Genomic DNA, 20963 nt, shown 5'->3' on the forward strand with positions numbered 1-20963 from the left:
ATATACGGACTCGAAAGGACGGTCGGCTTGCCAAGGGAAGGCACGTTCTGCACGTGCCTTGCTAGCGCATGCTCGTGAGCCTGTATCTGAAGTAGTGATTGTTCGATGAGCACGCACATATTCATCGCTAGCACCACGTGCTAGTGTCTTCGGAAAGTACTCCTCTACGCACGCAACTCACGGTCTTGATTTTGCGTGCACTTCTCAAACGCGAATGCAGCTCAACCGTGTATTCGCTTTTTGAGTCAGTTCTTATTGCCGACTGGTACGTTACGAAAGCAACAAAATTTTTTTCTTTAATTTAAAGACAATTAGTTCCCGAAAGCAGGATCTGCACCTACGTGTACAGAATAGCCATCTTCTCATTTTCTTTAATGTAAAAATAGCTTTTTGAAAACTATAAACACAGAGATTAGGATGTAGACAGTGTTATAGGTAGGTTGACCTGCTGATGCTGCGTCCTGAATTTCGATGTCGTTGCCTGTTATTCGGAACAGAACCCACGGGTGCTTTTCGTAGCCTGTGACAATGCAGCTGTCTAGAGAAAAGAAAGAAAAAAAGAAAACAAAGTCAATATTCCTGATTGCTAGGACTAAACTATTTCCATCGTACTTACGCAAGCATGTGACTTCGTGATCGGGAATAATACTTTACGTAATCGTTTATGAGATAAGTACGAACATTTTCGGAGGCAATGTAAAACGCAAGGTGCGGGTGGCCTCAGTAGGATGACAAACTCCCTGTTCAAGCGATATGACTGTTGAATGGCATGTTTTTCGCTTCTATAAATGTGCTACAGGAGTGCTATAAATAGGCACGCACACGGCCGTGTTATAATTTCTCATATAAGGACACAATGCCAAGTAGAATTTTCTGTAGTAAGAAATACTTATCGCTGTTCTGGAACATTAACTGCCACTTCGGTTGCTCTTTTGATCGTTGTAGCGAAACTCTAAATTAGTTTAGGATGATAAAGTATGTTTGCAAAACTATATATTCATTAATTTGCGGTAAGAGGTTTGAACACCAGAAAATAAAGTAACAACAGAACTTCCGATTTTTTTTTTCGCATCGAAATTCCGGAGCTAGTACATAAGTGCGACGTCACGAGTTTCAAAGCATTTGCTTGTTTGTAGGCCGTTGTGGTGCTGTAAATGTTTTCGAATGTCGTATGTTCAGTCTGTGTCTATTTCAGTATACCAAGTAGTCCATGTGGATCCATAAAAAGTTAGGTAGGCATGAGAAAACGCTGTCAAAATCTAGACATGGTGATCTGGTCCGGAAATTTCAGGTTCGCGATAATTTCTTGCTTTTGCTCCTTTTTTTTCTTGCTTATCAAGTGTTGCAGTAAAACACGTTGTGGGGCTAGTTGGTGCATAGCTTTCAAGAGGAATAAAGACAGGACAATTTGCTTGTCCTCTCTTTGTTCCTTCTTAGTGTGCCGTCGCTGTTGGCGCTTCATCCTTTGAAAGTTAAGTGCTTTTTTAAATTTATGATCACTTTATTTCCATATGTTTACAAAAAACAAGAACAAATTTAGCAAAACCACCTGAGCCTTTAACAGAACTGCTAGTCTCTGGCTCGTGTGCAATAATACAAAACATTATTGCAACGCACGTTGAAACATAATCTGATTTCAGAGTTAACAGTTTAATCAGACGAACCAAACTATTATCGCGCAAGCGTTAAAAAAAAAACAGTAGCCGAAGCACGAAAAAAGTTGCACCATTGAAACGTGTTCGTTATTATTTATAGATTCCTTAAGAACATGGGAAAACTCACCTCCTTTTTTTATCGTCCTTGGAAGGTTATTCCATATATTTGTCCGTACGTAGGCTTCTCGTGGCCTACTGTGCAAGTTTTTACAGGTGGAATATGTTAAGTTTTCTCCGACAGCTGGGGTGCTCTTTGTTCGTTTCTTGTTTTTAAATGTGAAAGGGAATAAGTCCTTATTGCTAACAATGCGGACAAATGTGTAAGCATGCCTTCTGTAAATTTGCTTGCAATGGAGCTGCACTTGTTAGATTATTTTTTCAACTGACACGTAGTGTTCCATTTTATCCAAGCATCATGTTTTGTTTTCTTTTTCTGCTCATGCGATGGCTTTGTATACGTATCTGCGAATATTTGTGACGCGATCCATTCGATATGGGCTCTGTGTTTCTGTTAAGGAAAATATGGAAGCGCTCGAACTTTTTTATCAACGTTGTGTGGTACATGTGGACCTGATGTGTATTCATACAGGCGCGCTTTCATGTTCCGAAATATAGCTGGAAGTTTGCGCCCATCCTATGTACGTTCCTTTCATTGTCCTTGTTTTTATCGCTCTGCCCTGTTATGTGTTCTAGATAAGTCTAAACTTGATATAACGATATGGGACATGTCGAGATAATGGATATAACGAAGTAAGTGTGGAAGGAGCAGGCCTTAGTCAGGTGTGGTACCACATTTACATCGGTTCATTTGTTTGCTGCCTATAAACAAGAATGAAGCCATTCTCTTGCTTAAGAAAAAAAAGTGAAATTTCTTTTGAAATCCTGCCAGACATTCGTAGTGTAGCGCAGGCAATGATGGGTATATCGAAGCAATGTATATAACGAAGTAATTCTGTCTCTGCCTTGAACTTCGCTATAACGAGGTTTTACTGTGTGCTAATGCAGCTCTTGTTATTTCTCTATGTAGTCTACCCTTTAAGAGAGAGCAGCGCTTTTCATATGTACCAGATGTCACGCAGCAGTCAGACTGAAGCGCCTCTATAATGGGTATATCGAAGCAATGTATATAACGAAGTAATTCTGTCTCTGCCTCGAGCTTCGCTATAACGAGGTTTTACTGTGTGCTAATGCAGCTCAAGTTATTTCTCTATTTTCGTCTACCCTTTAAAAGAGAGCAGCGTTTTTCATATGTGCCAGATGTCACGCAGCAGTCAGACTGAAGTGCGTCTAGAACTCTAGTGCCTCTGGAAGTTCAGCCGCCTCGATATAACGTCCGCTTTCGGCCGATCTCACTGCAGAGGTCACCCACAGCGCGTTTAATTTCAGCTTACGACCCGGCCTCATGTACTTTCCGTAACCCCTTTCGCCTGCCTTCATCACCGCCTTCCCGCTTCTCTTTTTCTTGCTTCGAAAAGGAAAGAAAAGTTTTAATCTTTCGCAATTCGCAGCCCGGAGGCACCGTAAGTGCGAACGAAAAGCGTACAGCAGAAAAAAAAAAAGAGAAAAGATAGGGCGTACAACGCGCCGTATTTGTTCCGAATATTTCTGTTTTCTTTCGCCAGAAAGGAAGACATTCTATCCAAAATTTTTCCGACGCTGTACTTCCTGATGCTGAACTATTTCTCTTTCTTTTCATCTTTGGCGCGCTGTAGCTTTCTGGATGAAGCACGAAACGATCTTCTTCAATTCCGCTCAGCTTGTTTATTCTGCCCTCGTTTTGCTCTTCTTCGCTTCTCACAATCTTTTCTTTTTCTTTTTCTCCTGGCGGAGTGTTTTCACCTTCTTCCTCTTCCTTCACCGCTTTAACTCTACATCGTCGAGGCCATGACCTCCCCGGAAGCATAATTACAAAGCCAAACATCTGCCGCACCATTCGAAGGAGAGAGAGAGGGAGAGAGAGAAAAAAAAAGTGCGAGCCGGGTCATATATGCGGCATGTTGGAGCTGCTGCACCGGCTGGCACTGCGGCCTGGGCATGCGCATAATCGAATAAGGCGCAGCGGTGCCTGCGCCGTTGTCGTATTCCTCGGTATATTTCCTCTTCGCTGCTTTTCTTTAGTTTTGTTTCCTTGCATAGGGAGCGCGCTAAAAACGAAATCACTGGCACTTGACGTCATACTTTCGAAGGCCGTTTCACGCTTCATCGTTTCTCGGGTGGCTCTGCTCGAAGCAACACCCCCCCCCCCCCTCCCCGTTTCGTCTTCCCCCTCTCCCCCACACTGAATATTTCTTTTTCCTCGACGATGGTTCATGAAGAAGCAGAAGCTAACGAAAGAACGCTTGGGAAGTTGCCCGGTCTGAAGAAGTATAGAGCGAGTGAAAGGCAAAGCATCCGCTGTGGAAATTTTATAGTGTTTAGTTATGTTGTGGACGCATGCAAATGCACACGTACTTCATCTCCAAACATGACCGTTTCTTCTTCAACCCCTCCCCACTACTCCGCCACCCCTAAAAAAATAAAGATAAAGTTGCAAAGGTTCTTAGAAGTAGCGAGAGTGCTCGCATTGTGGGCTTGCGCGCGATGTTTGCCTCGCCTTGGTGCGCTCCCTCGGCGTTGTTTTATCCTTGGCGTCATGTTAACAGAAATCTTTTACCTTGCCGGTGATTCTCGTTGAAAATTGTGCACCGCTGGGCGCGTGCGTTAAGGCATACACTGACCACCCTTCTTTCACACACATAACTTTACTCTGGGAAGAAAGCAACCAACACTAAATTTGCTATGCTTCGCTGTTTTAGTTCAGTTATTCTCTACAGCAATGTAAATTCTATTAGAATTTTTATGCCGGTATGTGCCCTGTATATATAAAAAAAGAAATCTGTCGGGAAGTGAAGAAAACCAGACAGTATTGTTTTTTTTTCTACACAAACTTTCTGGCAGCTGGAGATTACAAACATTCATATCATTTAATTTCTAGAACAAGGCTCTTGTCTATATCTGTGCTGAAAAGCCGCTTTTCTCGATTTTAAAAGTGATGTTGAAGTGAAAATATTGATAATTTTTTGTAAGTACTAACATTAGTAGGTTCTCCGAATTCGATAGGCGTGTTTTATCTAAAGTGTGCACAAACTATAGGAAGCTCACTACCGCATTTGCGGGAACCAAACTGTGTAATTCTATTCCAGATACCATTAAATCATCACCCACCCCACAGAGCATGTATTCAAGAACCAAGTTAAGAAATATTTGATGTAACAACCCTCTTCATCATAACAACTGACTTTTATGACTGTAATGATAATTCACGTAGCAATAACAGCGCAGGTTTATTGCTCCCTATTTTATTGTATTGCTAACTGACATTGCTTGTTTATTACAGAAGTTTTCTTTGCCATTTTTGTCTTACTAAACAGCTTTATATTTTTTTTTTCGCATTGTTCTTTACTTTGATAAACTGCCTGTAAAGTTACCGCAGCCACTTCTCGATGCATATCTCGGTTTTTTTTCATTTTGTTCATGTATGGGAGTCCCCCTGACAGTTAAAAACTTTGGGACTTCCTGTGTAGAACTAATTTTGCATGCACTCCTATGTAAAAAGTGGCATCGTTGATGAGACAAAAACTTGAAACTCGAAACACCATGCTCTTTGAATAGCGTACGTAAGTCACTTTAGCGACGTCAGCAATGCAAAGCAAAAAGAAAAATCTAATAGTTGCGAACTACCACTCTTGACGAGAGGTTAGACACGTGCTGCCTGTCGTATCATTGCTTTTAACTAGGGTTCTTTCTTGCGTCCGCAGGCCCTCAGCCAGCGCGCTCACCTGTAACGAACATTTCCGTTCCCGTCGCGATATAACGCTTACTCTATAAGAGTTCAATATCCGTAATCAGTGCAGATTTTTGCTAGTTTGACGACTGACGTGATGCGACCTAAACATTCACACTACAGGTGCAAAACCTTTTCTCGCAGAGTTAGCGCTGTGTATCCAGAAAAAAACAACAACATAAATTTGGAGGTCTTGAAATACAATTCACTCATTGAGTGTGACTAGAGGGGTCAACAAGTTCGTATTTTGTACTCGCACGTGACTGCACACGTGTGCCCTTTAACCCGTCTTCCTCATGATCAGCCTGGCTACGCCCACTGCAGGGCAAAGGCCTCTCCCATACTTCTCCAACAACTCCGGTCATGTGCTAATTGTGGCCGTGTTGAGGCCTTCGTCCTGCAGAGGACATAAAACAGGATGATGATGATGATGATGATGATGATGATGATGATGATGATGTCCCTGCAACCTGCCCTTTAACCCGCGTGGGTGCAAAGAACGAGCGGCTTGCCCCTGCGTACCGTCCGCTTACATCCGCACTTCTTATCCGTCCCAGCACCGCCGAGGCCGCCAGCAGCATCCCTGCGGGAGGAGGCGTCGTCGTAGCAGCAGCAGCAACATCGGCGTAAACACCAACAACAGCAGGAGGAGGAGGGTCCCCGGAGGAGGCCCGCCGCCGGCCACATGAACCACCCGCCTGGACGCCCGCCGCCCCGCCTCGGAGAAAAGGTCAAGCACATCATCGCCGCCAGGATGCTCTGCTGCGGACGCAAAAAGGTGCGAGCGTCCGCCGCGCGGTGGCGCTGCCTTCGCAATAGCGGACAGTTCGCAATAGGGGATCAGAAAATTTGGACGTGGTAGTTCATTGTGCTTTTTTTTTTCTTTTTTCATTGTCTAACCTAGGTAGGACATTAGGCAGTATAATAGCAAGAGCTTGGTGGCGCAACCCAACGCCCCGTTCCAAACGGGACGCTCATAACATCCATCCACGCATCCATCCATCCATCCATCCATCCATCCCTAAAACCCCTTAAACTTCGTAAAGCAGCGCCGCGCTTCGAAGAATGCCGCCTCCTCCTCGCGCGCTCTGGCCGAGGCAGACGCCGCCTCGCTATTGGCCTACTAGCATCACGTGGGCCCTCGCGCCGTGCATCAGCACCATTTTTGCCCGAGAAGCGTCTACGGAGTGGCGAGGAGCGCATGGTTGGCACCGTTGCTGTTCTGTGTTGTTTCGACTGCTACGCTCGAGAGGTGTAGGCGGTGCCAAGGTCGAGGAGGGAACGTGAAAGAGAGGAGAAACGAGGAGGAATGAAGGCGGAGGAAGAGAGCGTGGCTATTTTACGAAGTTTAAAGGGCTTTACTTCTCCCCTCCGTCAAGACCCGCAGCAGACTACCGCCTTCCAAGAGCTTTGGAATTAATTAAATGAATATTTATTCATTTATTTATTTACTTCAGGACACTGTCCCAACAGGAATTTCTAAAGGCTTTAAATTGAATAAAGGGCGCTTATGTAATGAATTACGTACTGAGGTTCTTAAATGAAACGCAGAAGACGAAAGGCTGGCGCAGTAAGTATATATCATTTTTACAGGAGTAGGCTGAATACAGGGCGTAAGCTACTACTTACGTGCTAAAATTCGTAGATGAAAAATAATTTTTTAACGTCGCCTGTGGCAGGTAGCATAACTGTTGTCCGTAAGCTAGATTATTCGAAGAGGCGGACATTACTAGCGCGAAAAATCGAAACACGCATTCAACTAACGAACAAAAATTCACTAATTAACTTCTTAATGAATTACCTTATGGCACATAATGCGATTTACGAATTGTAACTGGTGAGCTTGCAAGACGTATCCACTTGAAATGAATTTCCAGGATAGCACCAGCTTCGAGATGATATTTCCCAAAGCGTGGAGAGAGAGAGAATAAACATTTTTATTAGGTAAATGCAGCTTTGGAGAGGCGTCCTCATTCCAGAATGCCTTGAGCGTGGAACGAAACACGTGGGCGTTCCAGTTACTTTCCTGCTTCAATGCATAAAAGAACGTTTTGTTACGAAAGTAAGCGGAACAACGGTGCACCTTTAGGGCAAGTTTGATGGCGGATGCCCCCAAACAGGCATAATTTTGGAAATTCATTTAAAGTTGATACACCTTGCAACCTCACCGGATACAATTCCTAAACTGCAATATATGCCGTAAAGTAATTGATACAAAAGATAATTAGTAGATGTTTGTTAATTAGACGAATATGTATTTCGATTTATCTTCCAAGTAATGACCGCCTCTCTAAATATTACAGCGCAATGACTAGAATTAAGTTATATGCAACAGGCTATTTTTTAATCTAGAAATTTTAGAAGAATATCGCCCTGTATACATCAGTGTATACAAAACTGGTCTAGTGTGTTCCACCTTGTATCAGTTGTGGATAAAAATCAAATATAAAGCAATACTTTCGACAACAATAGTCTTGAAGTGTTTAGTAGGGCTTCTGACGCACTCCTGTTGTACGACTAAATTCTATAAACGCTGCGCTATTTATCTTGAAGCCACGATGGAGGCACCTGTACAAAAATTTTAGGCTATGTATAGCTTTGCTCTAGTGGACAAAGTACATAAGGTATAGCCCGGCACTGTGTAAGAGCTTGGTCAGCGAGTCTGTCCGCTTGTACTGAATTAAGGTAAACCTTAGTGCCTTTAGCTGGGCGCCTTCAATTGCAGGAATGTTGTTATACATAAAACTGCAACCATACTGTATTCGTGCATTGCAAGACTGGCCTGATAAGGGCAGTGTATGCCAGTTTTTTTTGCGAGGTGTATCACGGTGGGCTGGCTTAAGCGGAGGAAAGCGTTAAGTGGTCAGCAGTTGAAATAAGCAAGATACGTTTAGAGATTGGTTGAAGCAAAAAAGCAGGGAAGCGGTTGATGGAGGAACCGGAGTCGTTATACAAGCATGGGTGACTGTGCAATATAGAGATAGAGGTTTTTATGAAAAAAAAGGAAAGATTAAATGAGAGATGGGCAAAGTGGTAGGCCGCTACTCACGCATTTGATACCTGATTGGCTCAAGCACGCTGGGTGACTGTTTGTCGCCGTCTCGTTTCAAAGTTGATGACAACAGAGACGACGACGACGACGACGACGACGATGATGACGACGACGACGACGACAACAACAACAACAACAACAACAACAACAACAACAACAACAACAACAACAACAACAACAATAATAATAATAATAATAATAATAATAATAATAATAATAATAATAATAATAATAATCTCTTGGTGAGGATTGTGTCTGCTGCAGAAAAAATTTGGAGAGAGAGAGAGAGTACACTTTATACAGAAGAGCACGCGAGTGTTCTCGGCACGTTCTTACTACCGGGCGAGCCGGAACAAAGATCAAAACCTTGCCGTGGTCGGCTCCCACGTGGCTAACTTCTGCATCATGACGTCGCAATAGAGTAACCTCCCGGTGAACTAAACGGAAGCTGGCTGTAGAAGAGCTACCAAATTAAATTATCGACGGTGCTCTAAGGCTTGCTAGTATATTTTTTCCGTGGTTTAGAGGTCCCGGATCTTCATGAAACGTAGAAAATGAACAGTCACAAATACGATTCCAGTGATCCTTTGAATACATGACATCACGCAAAAACACACACGAAAAATGAGATAATATTAAAGACAGCTGAAAGTCGAGAAATAACAAATAATGGAACAGGTTATACGAGGCTGTTTTTCAGAGAGCGCGTACCTCTGACTCAGCTGAAATTAACCGAGTGTGTTATGGACGGTGCACGGCAACATCTGGAATACGTAAATGGTACGTGGCCACAAGACAAACGGCTGCTCACGAAGTCAGGAACTCAGGCAACCTCAAGACGTCGTTGATGTAGGAGCAGGAACACTCGCTTATGTAACCTGTTGAAAACTTATTGATACCATGTTAGCATATTGATAGAAGCATATGTTCGATAGTTATGTTGGTGCTGCTATAGTCGTGCCAAGGACCAGGTGGTAAGCACAAATGTTAAGATGCACTCAACTTCGCAAGTTAGTGCTTTTTTGGCACTGGCCAGTAACCTTCACTAAAAAATACGCCCAGCCCCAAAACCGGCTCAACTTTTCCCTCACGAGCAATTCTTTTGTAAGGTTTCTTTGTGAATACGGGCCTTGATTATTTTAACTTCAACGTAACCTAATGTAAACTCGTTGGAAACTTGGTTGGTGCCTTCTTACTACGGCTAGTCGCATACAATGAATCGGACGAACAGTCTTTTTTTTTGCGCGCGTGTGTTTACATATATCGTGGACTTGGCGTTGTGTGCTGTTCGCTTGTTTCCTTTCCCTGCAAACACGCTGTCGTATCCCCGATGGCGCAGGAAAACCACGAGGGCGACCTGGTGGTGTGCGTCGAAGGCGGCAGCGAGACGTGGGGTCCTCGGGTGGGGGCGGTCAGACCCCGGCTGGCACCGGGAGCCCCCGCTCCCGAAATGGTTCTGCAGGGGGACTTCCGAAAGGTGCGTCGGCACATTCCGAGTTATTTGTTCTTCTTTTGTTGAAAAAAAAATGCATGCGCCTGTACCCCTACGCGGCTACACAGCTCGCAAGACTCACGAGGCGACGGTGCTAAACCCCGCAAAGCCCAAATTCCCGAAGGAAGAAAGCCGCTCCAAACATGCCCGTTTCGCTGCAACGGAATGGTGCTGCCACCTGTCGAGACTACGGCGAAACGTCGTGTTCTCGCCGTAGCTGTGACGCTCCCTTAGGATTTATTGTGGATGTGGGCCACACGGATGTGTGCTACAAACTGAACTTACGAGAAAATGCTACCAATGTGCAAAGTTTTAGCGCGGACAAGCCATTGATTTAGCGCGAATAATCGTACGTGTACCTAGCGCTCTTAATTAAACAACACTCAGAAAAATGAGGGAGGAGGAGGGGGGTAAGAAGAAATGCCACAGAGGCGGCTTACACAGATATAACTATAACAACGCCATGTAATAAAGTGTAGCGCAAACGGAACACACGAACCGAGAGAAAGAAGGGTGGACATGGCGCTACTGAAAACTACGGGTTTTATTGCTCGTGATATATATGCACAAACAGAACAAACCAACATTCCATCGGTCACAGGTGACTATCAGGACAGAAGCAGGGTTTCTTTTTTTTTCTGAGCAAGAAGATACAAACGGGTAACCGACGAAATTATCGCATCTTTCGTGAATCTCCACGGCTCGTACGATTTCCCCTAAGCAATCTGCATATCAACGTCCTTGGCGATCGCGTGTGTTGTGACTGAACAAAGGCTTAGATAGATCCGCACGGCCGTGCAACGAGCGCCGCAATGACCGGTGGTGACAAGTTTGCCACCGTTATTCTCGCTTTCCCATCACGGCACGGAAGCACGGGACACAGTAAGGGAGCACACGCGTATAGGGTCGAGAAAAAAACAACAAGAAAGTGCGCTGTGTGCCCGCGCTTACTGTGTCCCGCGTTTTTCGCGCTGTACCATTTGTTTCGTTTTCAAATATATGTCGCATACCAAACAGCCAGAGCCTCAACAGTCCTCACCACAAGGGCGTGCTTGGCGCTCCTACATTTCAGCAACCTATTCAGAATAACAGAAGTTCCATCTTTACCATATACTACCACGTACTGCAACCTACTGCTGCAGACCAGTGGCTCCTTGGTCTTCACAGGCGACTTCAACTTGCATCGCCAGCTATGGCGAAGCACCAAGATTAGCTTCAGATGGCAGAAGGACGGCAGTCTAACGTCTCGGCGGGGCTCTTGCTTAGACTTGGACTGATTTTCAGGCGCTTCGCCACGTGCACGCACAGTGTTCCCTTTATCCCGCTTTCCTCTTTCTGTTCCCCCCTTTCCCTTACCCCTAGTGTAGGGTGGCAAACCGGACGCTCGTCCGGTTGACCTCTCTCCCGTCTTTACCATCTCTCTCTCTCTCTCTCTCTCTCTCTCTCTCTCTCTCTCTCTTATAGCCTCGTCCATGATGTGTTGTGTGCGCGTACAGCCGTGGCATGTAGCCCTCGCGTGGCATGCGCAAGCGCAAGTCTCTCTCTCTCTCTCTCTCCTATCCTTACCATCTCTCTCTCTCTACTTTTCTCCCTCCTACCCTCTCTCTCCTTTACTCCCATCTCCCCGACCCTGCTGGCGCTGAGCCGTGCTCCCGCATGGGTTGCAGGAGATAGTGCTAACCTTTCCTCCTTTCCCCACAAGAACCACTTCTCTCTCTCAGCATCGTACGTCATCCGTTGTGTGCACGTGCAACCCTGACACGTGTGTATACACACCTCGCGCGCAGGTGAGCGGCATCTCGAGCGAGGTGTTCCGCCAGATCGAGGCCGTGGAGCGGGAGTACGACGCCACCACGGCGGCCCACCTGGAGGCCGTGCAGAAGCGCGGCGAGATGGTGGTGCGCGTGCTCGACCCCCGCTGCCTGGGCCGCGCCGGGGCGCAGGCGGCGCGGCGGTACGCGCAGGGCGGCACCGCCTTCGTCGAGATCGTCAAGCGGCCCGGGCAGACGCTCGGGCTGTACATCCGCGAGGGAGACGGAGTGCGCACGCAAGAAGGGGTCAGTGAACCCTGTGTCTATCCGCATGCCAGGCGGCGTAGTACCGTTAACCAACGAGGCAGGCAAGAAAAAACAAAATATATTACTTCTGGACTCTGCTCTCGTGTTGACTTGACGTTGGTGATTGCAGCAGAGAATTAAGGCCAAACTAGAGCTGGGGAGGTATTCTATGCAGCAGTCCACCTAGTGGACATGTGCGTTTCGTCTGTTGTTGAAGTTCTGGTTGGCTGGGCTGGGCTTCGGGTACGCAGCAACCTGGCGCCACAGCCAATCGAGAGTTCAGCAGCGGACGAATATATATAGAATAGTATTTATCGACAGGAAGGACAGAGAGGACAGAGAGCAGACGAAATGGCATGCCCACAAGGTGGATTCTTACAGAATACCTCCCCAGGTTTGTCTCGCGCCTAAGAATTGTGAGAATGCATCCGTGGCCCTCTGCTGCGACCGCTTATGAGGTCGGCATTCCGACGTGCTTTGTTGTGACAACGGGCTGCCATCAGTGAAAGCTAGCGCAGGTCGCGAGAGATCGTCTCTGTGTATGCGGCATCTAGGACAGTCGGTAGAAGTGTATTCGATCGTTGCCCCCGCGACCCGAGTCATCGCAAACAGCGTTGTCAGCCATTATAATCGGGAAGACAAAAGATTTGGGTGAAGGCTACTCCTAGCCATATCCGATAAGATAGGTGCCGCCTCGCGACTTTAGCACTGACTATAGCGGTAACTGTTATTCTGTGCTGTGAACGACTGTTGTGAACTGTTTTTCTCTTTCTCTCTTTTTCCTTATCTCTCTATCTCCCACTTTCCCCCCCCCCAGTGTAGGGTAGCAAACCGGATTTTTTCTTCAGTTGCTGTCCCTGCCTTCTTTCTTTCGTGTTTATTTCTCTCTCTCTCTAAGGATACTTTGCAAAACCTAATATATGTCTAATTTGCACATGTACATATTGTTTTCTCCTGTGTCACGTGTGTTTACTGCTATGGTACATCTACTGCGATTTATTTTACCAGCGTCTCTTCTTCGTATACGTACAGTCGCGGACAGAATATTACGGACCATGAAATCTAAGAAAAAGCTGAATTTCTCCGCAACCTCACAACGCAATCTGGTATTTGCATTTTAGACCTCGACTAGAATATGCTAATAACGTTGTCGTGGGCAGTTTTACTGGGTACTGCAACAGGCTGCTCGGGAATTGAACGTTTTCGGAGATCCCGTGGTCCATTTTATTCTGTCCGCGACTGTACATTACGCTCTGTTTAACCGCAATTCATCTGCCGTAGCGAGAACATCTTCCGCCGAGACTGCGCAGCCCCGAGCGCAAGCCTCTCGATTACGTGGGCTAATTTGTTTCTCCCTGCTTAAGTCGTTATCAATAGCGTTCCGTCAACGTACACAAACAGGCCAAGAGTCGCGCGACTCGCTCTTCGTCCTCCAGGTCTTCATCTCTCGCATCGCCCTGGAGAGCGCCGTGTACCACTCGGGCCTCCTGCGGGTGGGCGACGAGATCCTGGCCGTGAACCTGGTGGACGTGCGCAACATGAGCCTGGACGACGTGGTGATCATCATGTCCATACCGCGCCGCCTGGTGCTCGCCGTGCGCTCCAAGGGCGCCGGTGGTCCCGGAGGGCGCTCGGGGGCGCTGCCTCCCGTGCCGCCCATGGCAGCCGAGAGGCAGCGGCCGCCCGTGGTCATCGTCAAGAGGGGCGTCCAGGTACGTGTCCTCGTCATCGTGGTCATCGTCGGCCCCTGTCCTTACGCGCACACTGCAGGAAGGAAGGCGATGTAAAGTGTAACCATATCTTTGTTTCTATCCTTATCTTCTGTAACCCCCCCTTATGTAATACCCCGACAGAGGTCCTTAAGGAAAAATAAATGATGATGATGATGATGTGCCGGCAATCTCCGATTGGCCCCGTGTCTCGCGCGGGCCGATTCCCCCCCAAACTTGCGCCCCCGCAAATTTCCGCGATTTCGCCGTCACCTCGCCTAATTTTCTGCCTTCCTCCAATGCGCTCACTCGTACGCATACTGCGCGCATTTACTCCTATCAATTTGTCTGTACACTCGGCTCCCGTTAATTCAACCCTTGCTAAATTTAATCGAATTATCCGGAACTTCCAATTAACGAGCGGCAGGAAAACTGAACCGATTCAGTATATTTTTGATTGCTCGATGCAGTCTGTAATGTCCTGTGGCAGTGAAATGGGCTAGTTGAAATTTAGACGTTACGTACATTTCCGTCGGTTATGGGGAAACAGCCAAGCCGAGAAAGAAACGACAATGCATCTGGGGTGGACGCTGGTCCTCCCTGTCCTGTTGTCTTTCTTTCCCTCGATTTCCCGTTTCTTCTTAAGCGCAAGAAATGCACGAAATGTCTGCAGTGTCCTTCTGCTTCTTTGCTGTTGACGCGTGACTCAACCGGCATGCGGCAGCTACCGCGGACATTTTTAGACGCTGCATCTGAATTGAAATAATAATAATAATAATAATAATAATAATAATAATAATAATAATAATAATTATAATAATAATAATAATAATAATAATAATCTTCATTTCACTCATGAAGTGAGGGAGTGCGGTAAAAAAAGCTAGCAAGTCAGCTTGACTAGTTCCCAGCTCCCCGGAGTACAAAATAGAAGAAACAGAAACACTTTTCGCATGGCAACATAAAAACCACAAGCAAATAGTAATAGTAATGCAGCAATAACTTGTCTATAACAGTGAGAATAAGTAACTATAGAAATAAAATAAAAAGGTTCTTGAAGCTCTTAAATGTAACTCAGCTTCACGTTCACAATATGTGACGACATCTGCAGAATGTCTCGCTTTTCAAACCTCAGTAGCCGCTGCGCGCAAAAGGGGGGTGGGGGGATAGCTACTCTCCCAAATCCGCTCTTTGGCCATATAGCCAAACGTAAACGCGCGCTCGGCTCGGTAAATAAGTCAGTTCGACTTCGCGACTCAGTTCGACTTCTCGACTCGACCCGCCTTGCCGCCGCTCTCGTCTAGTTCGCGTAACCCGGAAGCGCAGCGTCCAACCGGTCGCGTTGTTCGCAGGAAGCCGAGGACGACCTGCACAGCGAGAACGGCATGGGCGGCGGGGGAGGCCTGATGGAGAACCCCTACTACAGCAGCACGGTGCCGGTGCGGAGGCAACCCCAGCCCCCGCACCGCTACCCCAAGACCCTCGAGAGCCTGGCCGAACAGGTGCACGCCTTCCGGGACAGCCCGCACATGGAGCGCTCATCGGCAGCCAGGAATAGGTGGGCGCGGCCGGCGCATTTGCACTGATGGCTTCGTTCGCGGAGCCGCACTTGCGGCGCGAGAGCTGGCTGCGCGCACCGGACGCGAAAGAAGGCGGGGACAATGCGCTGAACTGTCGATCAAAAATATGCATAGCATGTATACCCTATGCATGCATGTAGCATGTATGTTCATGCGCTTTCAATGACATTATTTGTTGACGGCCCAGAGCTTTGTCCATCTTGTCTTCTTTTTTCCACTCCCGTGTAGTTTTTTTCCGCGCTGTAGATTCAAGTAATCCCGGAAGGGTGTCGCAGTAGTCTGCCGGAAACTTCCGTGGCTGCGGAATTTTTCAGCGCTTAGGATGAGGGGGAAACTCCTTGGAAGAAAACGGGGACGTCGATGGTCTGCCTTTTCTTCTATGGCGTTTCTTTTGTTTGTTTGTCTTTCAACTAAGCGGCGGAAATGTTTTAGAAGTTCAAGCTAACCACGCTTTCAGCCTTACGTACTATCGTGTGGTTCCCTGCAATAACTTAGCTTCATTGGCGGTTCTATGGTGGGCGCCCTGCCACCGCAAAAAATATGAAAATTTTTTGCAAGCTAAGTTTAGCGCATGTTTCAGTAGGCAAAACCGGATGTAATTTAGTGCCTGTATATTTCGAACTGCTAAAAAAATAGAGAGAGGAAAAAGGTATGCGCATCACGCGGGCTGAGCTATCTTTATTTTGTGTATGCAAGTAGCGCCTTTCTGTTTGTTCCTGCTCTCTTTTTTGTATCTGTGAATTAAGAGCTCTGCAATTTTGCGACCATTTGTAAGTGTAAGTACAGAGCACACAACTAAGTTTTTACTGGCAAACGAGGCTCGTTCAACTAATTGTGTGACGCTTGAAGTGTATGGCGCTCGAGAGGAAGCATACAGTGCAAATAGAGATGTCACGCATTTTTACGAAGCTTTTTCTTGCGTTTTACGAACACACGATCGAGTGGTACGGGTTCTTTGTTCTGGAAAGCTGTCCTCAAGCCGAGCAGTTGCAGGCAGTCACTGCCAAGCTAACGCGTTCTGTAGAACCAGAACCCCACCACTGCCACCACCGCCACCCCACTACCAGCCACAACCACACTCCCACTACTACTCCTACTACCAACGACATCACAACCAAGCTCACTCAACTACCACCAACACCATCACGCCCACTCCATTACCAACCACAACACCACGACCATGTCCAACATACTGCCACCATCACAGCCAACCATGAAACCACTACCACGCCCGCTCCACTACCATCACGACTACCAACCACAACACCACCATTACCACCACCACCACTTCCGCTATGCTATAACGACATACATCCGCCACACCCATTCCCTTGCCACCACCACCACCACCACCACCACCAACACAGCTAGCTCACTGCCAGCCACAAAAATCACTGCCGTCCCACAGCCATCATCACACTACTACTACTACTACTACTACTACTACTACCTACGACATCACAACCAATCCCACTCAACTACCACTACCAACAACACCATACTACGCCCACTCCATTCCACAACACCACGACCACGTCCAACCCACTGCCACCATCACAGCCAACCATGAAACCACTACCATCACGACTACGACCACCACCATCACCACCACCACCCATGCCCGCTATGCTATAACCACATACCTCCACCACACCCACTCCACCACCACCACTACAGCTAGCCCACAGCCAGCCACAAAAATCACTGCCGCCCCACAGCCACCACCGCCGGCACCGAGCTCGGCTCGACGCAGGCACTGTCTCTGTGACGCAGGTACTGGGACGAACACGACCGAGGCATGTCGTCGCGGCGGCTGCTGCGCACCGAGAGCGAGCAGCGGCTGATGCAGCCCGAGATGATGCAGGGCCCGCACGCGGGCCGGTACTACTCGCTCAGGCCTTCGGCCACGGGCGGGGGCATGGTCTCGCTGCACCACGTGGCGCACCACCAGCACCACCACCAACAGCAGCAGCAGCAGCAGCAGCAGCAGCATATGGCCCCCGGCGGAATCCTGCGGCGGCGGTCGCTCATGGAGAGCTGCTCGGACACCGAGGTCCAGTCCGGCAGGAGACCGCCTTCGGCCATGGGCGCCGCCGCCTACATGGGGCCTCCGACTCACGGGGTACGTAGCTCAGTGTCTCGCATCGAGGCTCTTGCGACAGTATAGCAAAACCATGGTATCGAAAGTCAAAAAAAGAAAAAAGAAATACAGACTAAGACCGAGAAGCGCTTACTGAACTCTCGTTACCGTTTTACAAAGCAGCAAGACACTCCTTGGCTGTTAACTTCTTGAACACTTTGTGCAAGTGAGCGCGGCCCCGGCGAGAGAGGCTCGTCGTGACACAGTCACGCAAGCGCATTTCTAACGCGTCTTTTGTTGAGCGAAGTGCCAGAATGTGTTGCTGCCAGCGTTTTTTTAAGACGCATTGTTCCCACACGTTTTGAATATGCTTCTACCAGGCGGTAAATTGGGGGGAAAAGATGGGCACAATAATATCTATGGAGTTTTACAAGACGACAAGCAAGAAAGCAGGAAATGAAATATGTGCGATAAGATAAAGGGCAGTGTCTTGCTTTTTTGGGGTCCCAGCTGGCGGCCTGAGAGCAAAAAAACAACACACAGGTGGAAATGTTCCCAACAGAGTGAGACATGCGTCTTCTGCAAAAAAAGAAAAAAGGAATTCCGGAGATGATTCACTGCCCTGTAGTGGCATGCTAGGATGTTCACTCACTCAGAACCGCAGAAAACATCCGCCTTGCAAGCAAAGAGGATCAATGCTGATCGGATTGTTAACTGGCCAGTGTTCGAGACAACCAAGGGGGGCTTAGAATATAGCTGGAAAAACAAAGCAGGGAAGGCACGGGTATCGTTACGGGGGCACGGATAAATGGGGTTGGATAAAGGACGCAACGAGCTATGGAAAGAAGAATGAAGGGTGTAATGTTAAGGGATAAGAAGAGAGCAGATTGGTTGAGGGAACAAACGCGAGGTAATGACATCTTAGTTGAAATCAAGAAAAAGAAATGGGCATGGACAGGGCACGTAATGAGGAGGGACGATAACCGATGGTCATTAAGAAAGTCAGGTGGGCGGATGAGATTAAGAAGTTTGCAGGGACAACATGGCCACGATTAGCACATGACCGGGGTAGTTGGAGAAGTATGGGAGAAGCCTTTGCCATGCAGTGGGAGTAGCCAGGCTGATGATGATGTTGATGAATACGTAAGTAGCTCGTGTAGTCTATGTGACAGTTCGTCGCCACCCCTGTACAAAGAAAATGCCATTAGAAATTAGCATCATCAATATCACCACCATCATCACTAACATCATCACTCCTGCCGGCCACGTCTTCGGCAACCCAATATACCGTGAATGGTAATGCGCATACAGACAAACTTTCAAAGTCAACTGCAACAAAAGTTCCCTTGGCTAAATTGGCTAATCTTGCAAAACCTTCATGGCTGTTAAGCGTCTAATCTTCTTAATAGCAGCCTTTTAACAGAGCCTAAGCAGATGACGCGCGCACCTGGTGGATAGTGGCTGTGTCGTATTACGTCGTACGTCGCCTCCGAGATTTTGCAGCGCGCGCCAGGGAAGCCGCAGGCGGTTCCCGATTTCGGAGGTAATGTCGAAGAGCCGTGCAATCTGACTCATGCATCACTTCCGTGGAAAGGTAATGGCGGCATCAAGTTGTGTGCTTGTTGGTACATTTCCGTCTAGTGGTTAGCGCAGAAACTTCGAAAAAAATAAAGTACGGACAGCAGACGAGACACACGAGCGTTCGTGCACGTCTCGCCTTCTGTCCGTTGCTTTTGAAGCTTCTGCACTAAACCGCGACGGCGTTTTTCTTTTACTTTTTCCTTTTGAAATTGCGGTGTTAAAAAGGGCCCGCTTCCGGGAGCCTTTCTTGACGCATTCACTCTCTCGTTCATCAAACGTGAAAGTTTGCATGGATGGTATCTCCACTGACTGAATCTAGGCTTTGTAAGGGGCCCGCACTTTCGATGCAGTTGGCCTCATTAGGTTCTACATGCACACACAGATATACCAGCTAACCGAGCTGCCAGCAACCACTCACTCATGCAAACTCATTTCCTTCCTGGCCACAGCAACAGCCGCGCACGCTGACAGGCCGCTCCAACTCCCTGCCTCGGGGCGTCGCACTCGGGGTGCTGGACCCGCGTCGGGCGCTGCGCCACGGGGTGCGATTCGAGCGCGCCGCCTACGACTCGCAAGAGGACAGCGACGGAGCCCTGTCAGCGCCGGAGCTGCCTTCGGGGAGGCCTCGCAGGCCCAAGGGTGAGAACCGCAGCCGGCGGAGCAGCAGTGCTGGCCGCCGGACTGTGCAGGGCTATACGTATACGCCCCGTTTCGTATGCGCTGTTCATATAGGAGGTTGTGGCCAAGTACTGCACCAGGCTGGCCAATACTGCTCTGGTGAGGGACTGCGTTACCGGTTCTGGTCACCGGGATCAGGCCACACTCCAGGCCTGTTTGTGCAATTTTATCAATACGCGGATTTTTTTTTTAGTCCGGTGGAAAATTGCCGGCACCGGGATTCGAACCACGGACCTCTCGCACGCGAGGCGGGTGTTCTACCTCTACGCCACCGCTGCGCCGGTAACGCAGCACGTAACGCCACACGGAGGCTTCGACAGATCGGCACTCGATCCGTACGGCCTACCGCACGCGTGCGGAGGTGCGGGGAAACCGCGCGTGTGTCGCGCGCAGATCCGCTGTGACGAATTTCGGTTTACTTCGCGGGTCCGCGAGCCGAAGTTTCGTGGACGGAAACGTGGGCCGAAGGTTTGTGCACCTGTGTTGGCACGCGTGCAGTTTCCCGCACCTCCGCACCCGTGCGGAAAGCCGCGCGGATTGAGCGTAAGTAGGTGTTTTTACAAATACTTCTCGCACGCTGCTCGCACTATTGACCGGTAAAAGTAGTGTGTCACACACGGAAGGAGAACCCGGGCAAGCGTCACCTAATTCGATGTGACACTGAGTCTCATGCTTTTATGTCACAAAACGAGACGCAATTATTACGCGGAAGGGCGTCGCAGATCCCAGCCTATTTACCAATGGACGAGCGAAGTGGCATGTTTACCGCGACCACTGTCGCCTGCCAAATGCACCAAGGCGAACAAATCACGCGTGATTTGACGTAATCTCGCAGTTACATTCACAAGTTGTACAGTTGTATTATATGAGGTAGTTGCTCAGTAGAAGGCGTCACAGATGACAAGTATGTGAACCGCAAAGCGCCTCGACTGAAACTTCTATACGATCACACTACTTGCGTAGCCGATGCAGCGTCGCTTGCTAAGTATGAAACGGAGCATATAGTTGTGTGTTCAACTGCGCTTTTATGATATACCAAACTTAAGACACCACCCGGACTTCCAACTAACAACTGCTCATTTCTGACAGATTGATCGCACGCAATATGCGTCCGCTTGCAGATCACAGCAGAACACTTCACCCGGCCGACCGCAGGCGAACGTATACGTCTACGTATACGTCGTTCGCAGGCGAACGTATACGTATACACGCGACGCGCCAACAGCACTATTTGCAACACAGGCAATGTTAATGCA

At 48.1% G+C, this 20963-nt stretch overlaps 1 protein-coding gene and 1 long non-coding RNA gene across 3 annotated transcripts in view; one reads left to right on the forward strand and one right to left on the reverse strand.

The window, feature by feature from the left end:
* Positions 1-344: 344 nt before the first annotated feature.
* On the reverse strand, positions 345-11920 carry LOC139049479 (uncharacterized). The gene is made up of 3 exons (XR_011508334.1): positions 11799-11920; positions 6001-6240; positions 345-538 (listed from the first exon to the last, which is right to left on the reverse strand). It is a non-coding gene; the product is annotated as an uncharacterized lncRNA (long non-coding RNA).
* RhoGAP100F (Rho GTPase activating protein at 100F) overlaps positions 6128-20963 on the forward strand; it is a 47197-nt gene continuing 32361 nt past the window's right edge. Inside the window, exons 1-7 of one of the 2 annotated variants that reach the window (XM_070524954.1) lie at positions 6128-6256; positions 9870-10007; positions 11810-12079; positions 13516-13791; positions 15141-15346; positions 17142-17490; positions 19479-19668. In XM_070524954.1, coding sequence (XP_070381055.1) covers positions 6164-6256; positions 9870-10007; positions 11810-12079; positions 13516-13791; positions 15141-15346; positions 17142-17490; positions 19479-19668 — 1522 coding nt within the window. In that variant the 5' untranslated portion in view covers positions 6128-6163. The remainder of the gene's footprint in view (positions 6257-9869; positions 10008-11809; positions 12080-13515; positions 13792-15140; positions 15347-17141; positions 17491-19478; positions 19669-20963) is intronic. The other variant, XM_070524956.1, reaches the window with a different exon arrangement.

The sequence above is a fragment of the Dermacentor albipictus genome, chromosome 9 (assembly GCF_038994185.2).
Source record: "Dermacentor albipictus isolate Rhodes 1998 colony chromosome 9, USDA_Dalb.pri_finalv2, whole genome shotgun sequence".
NCBI classification, from domain to species: Eukaryota; Metazoa; Arthropoda; class Arachnida; order Ixodida; family Ixodidae; genus Dermacentor; species Dermacentor albipictus.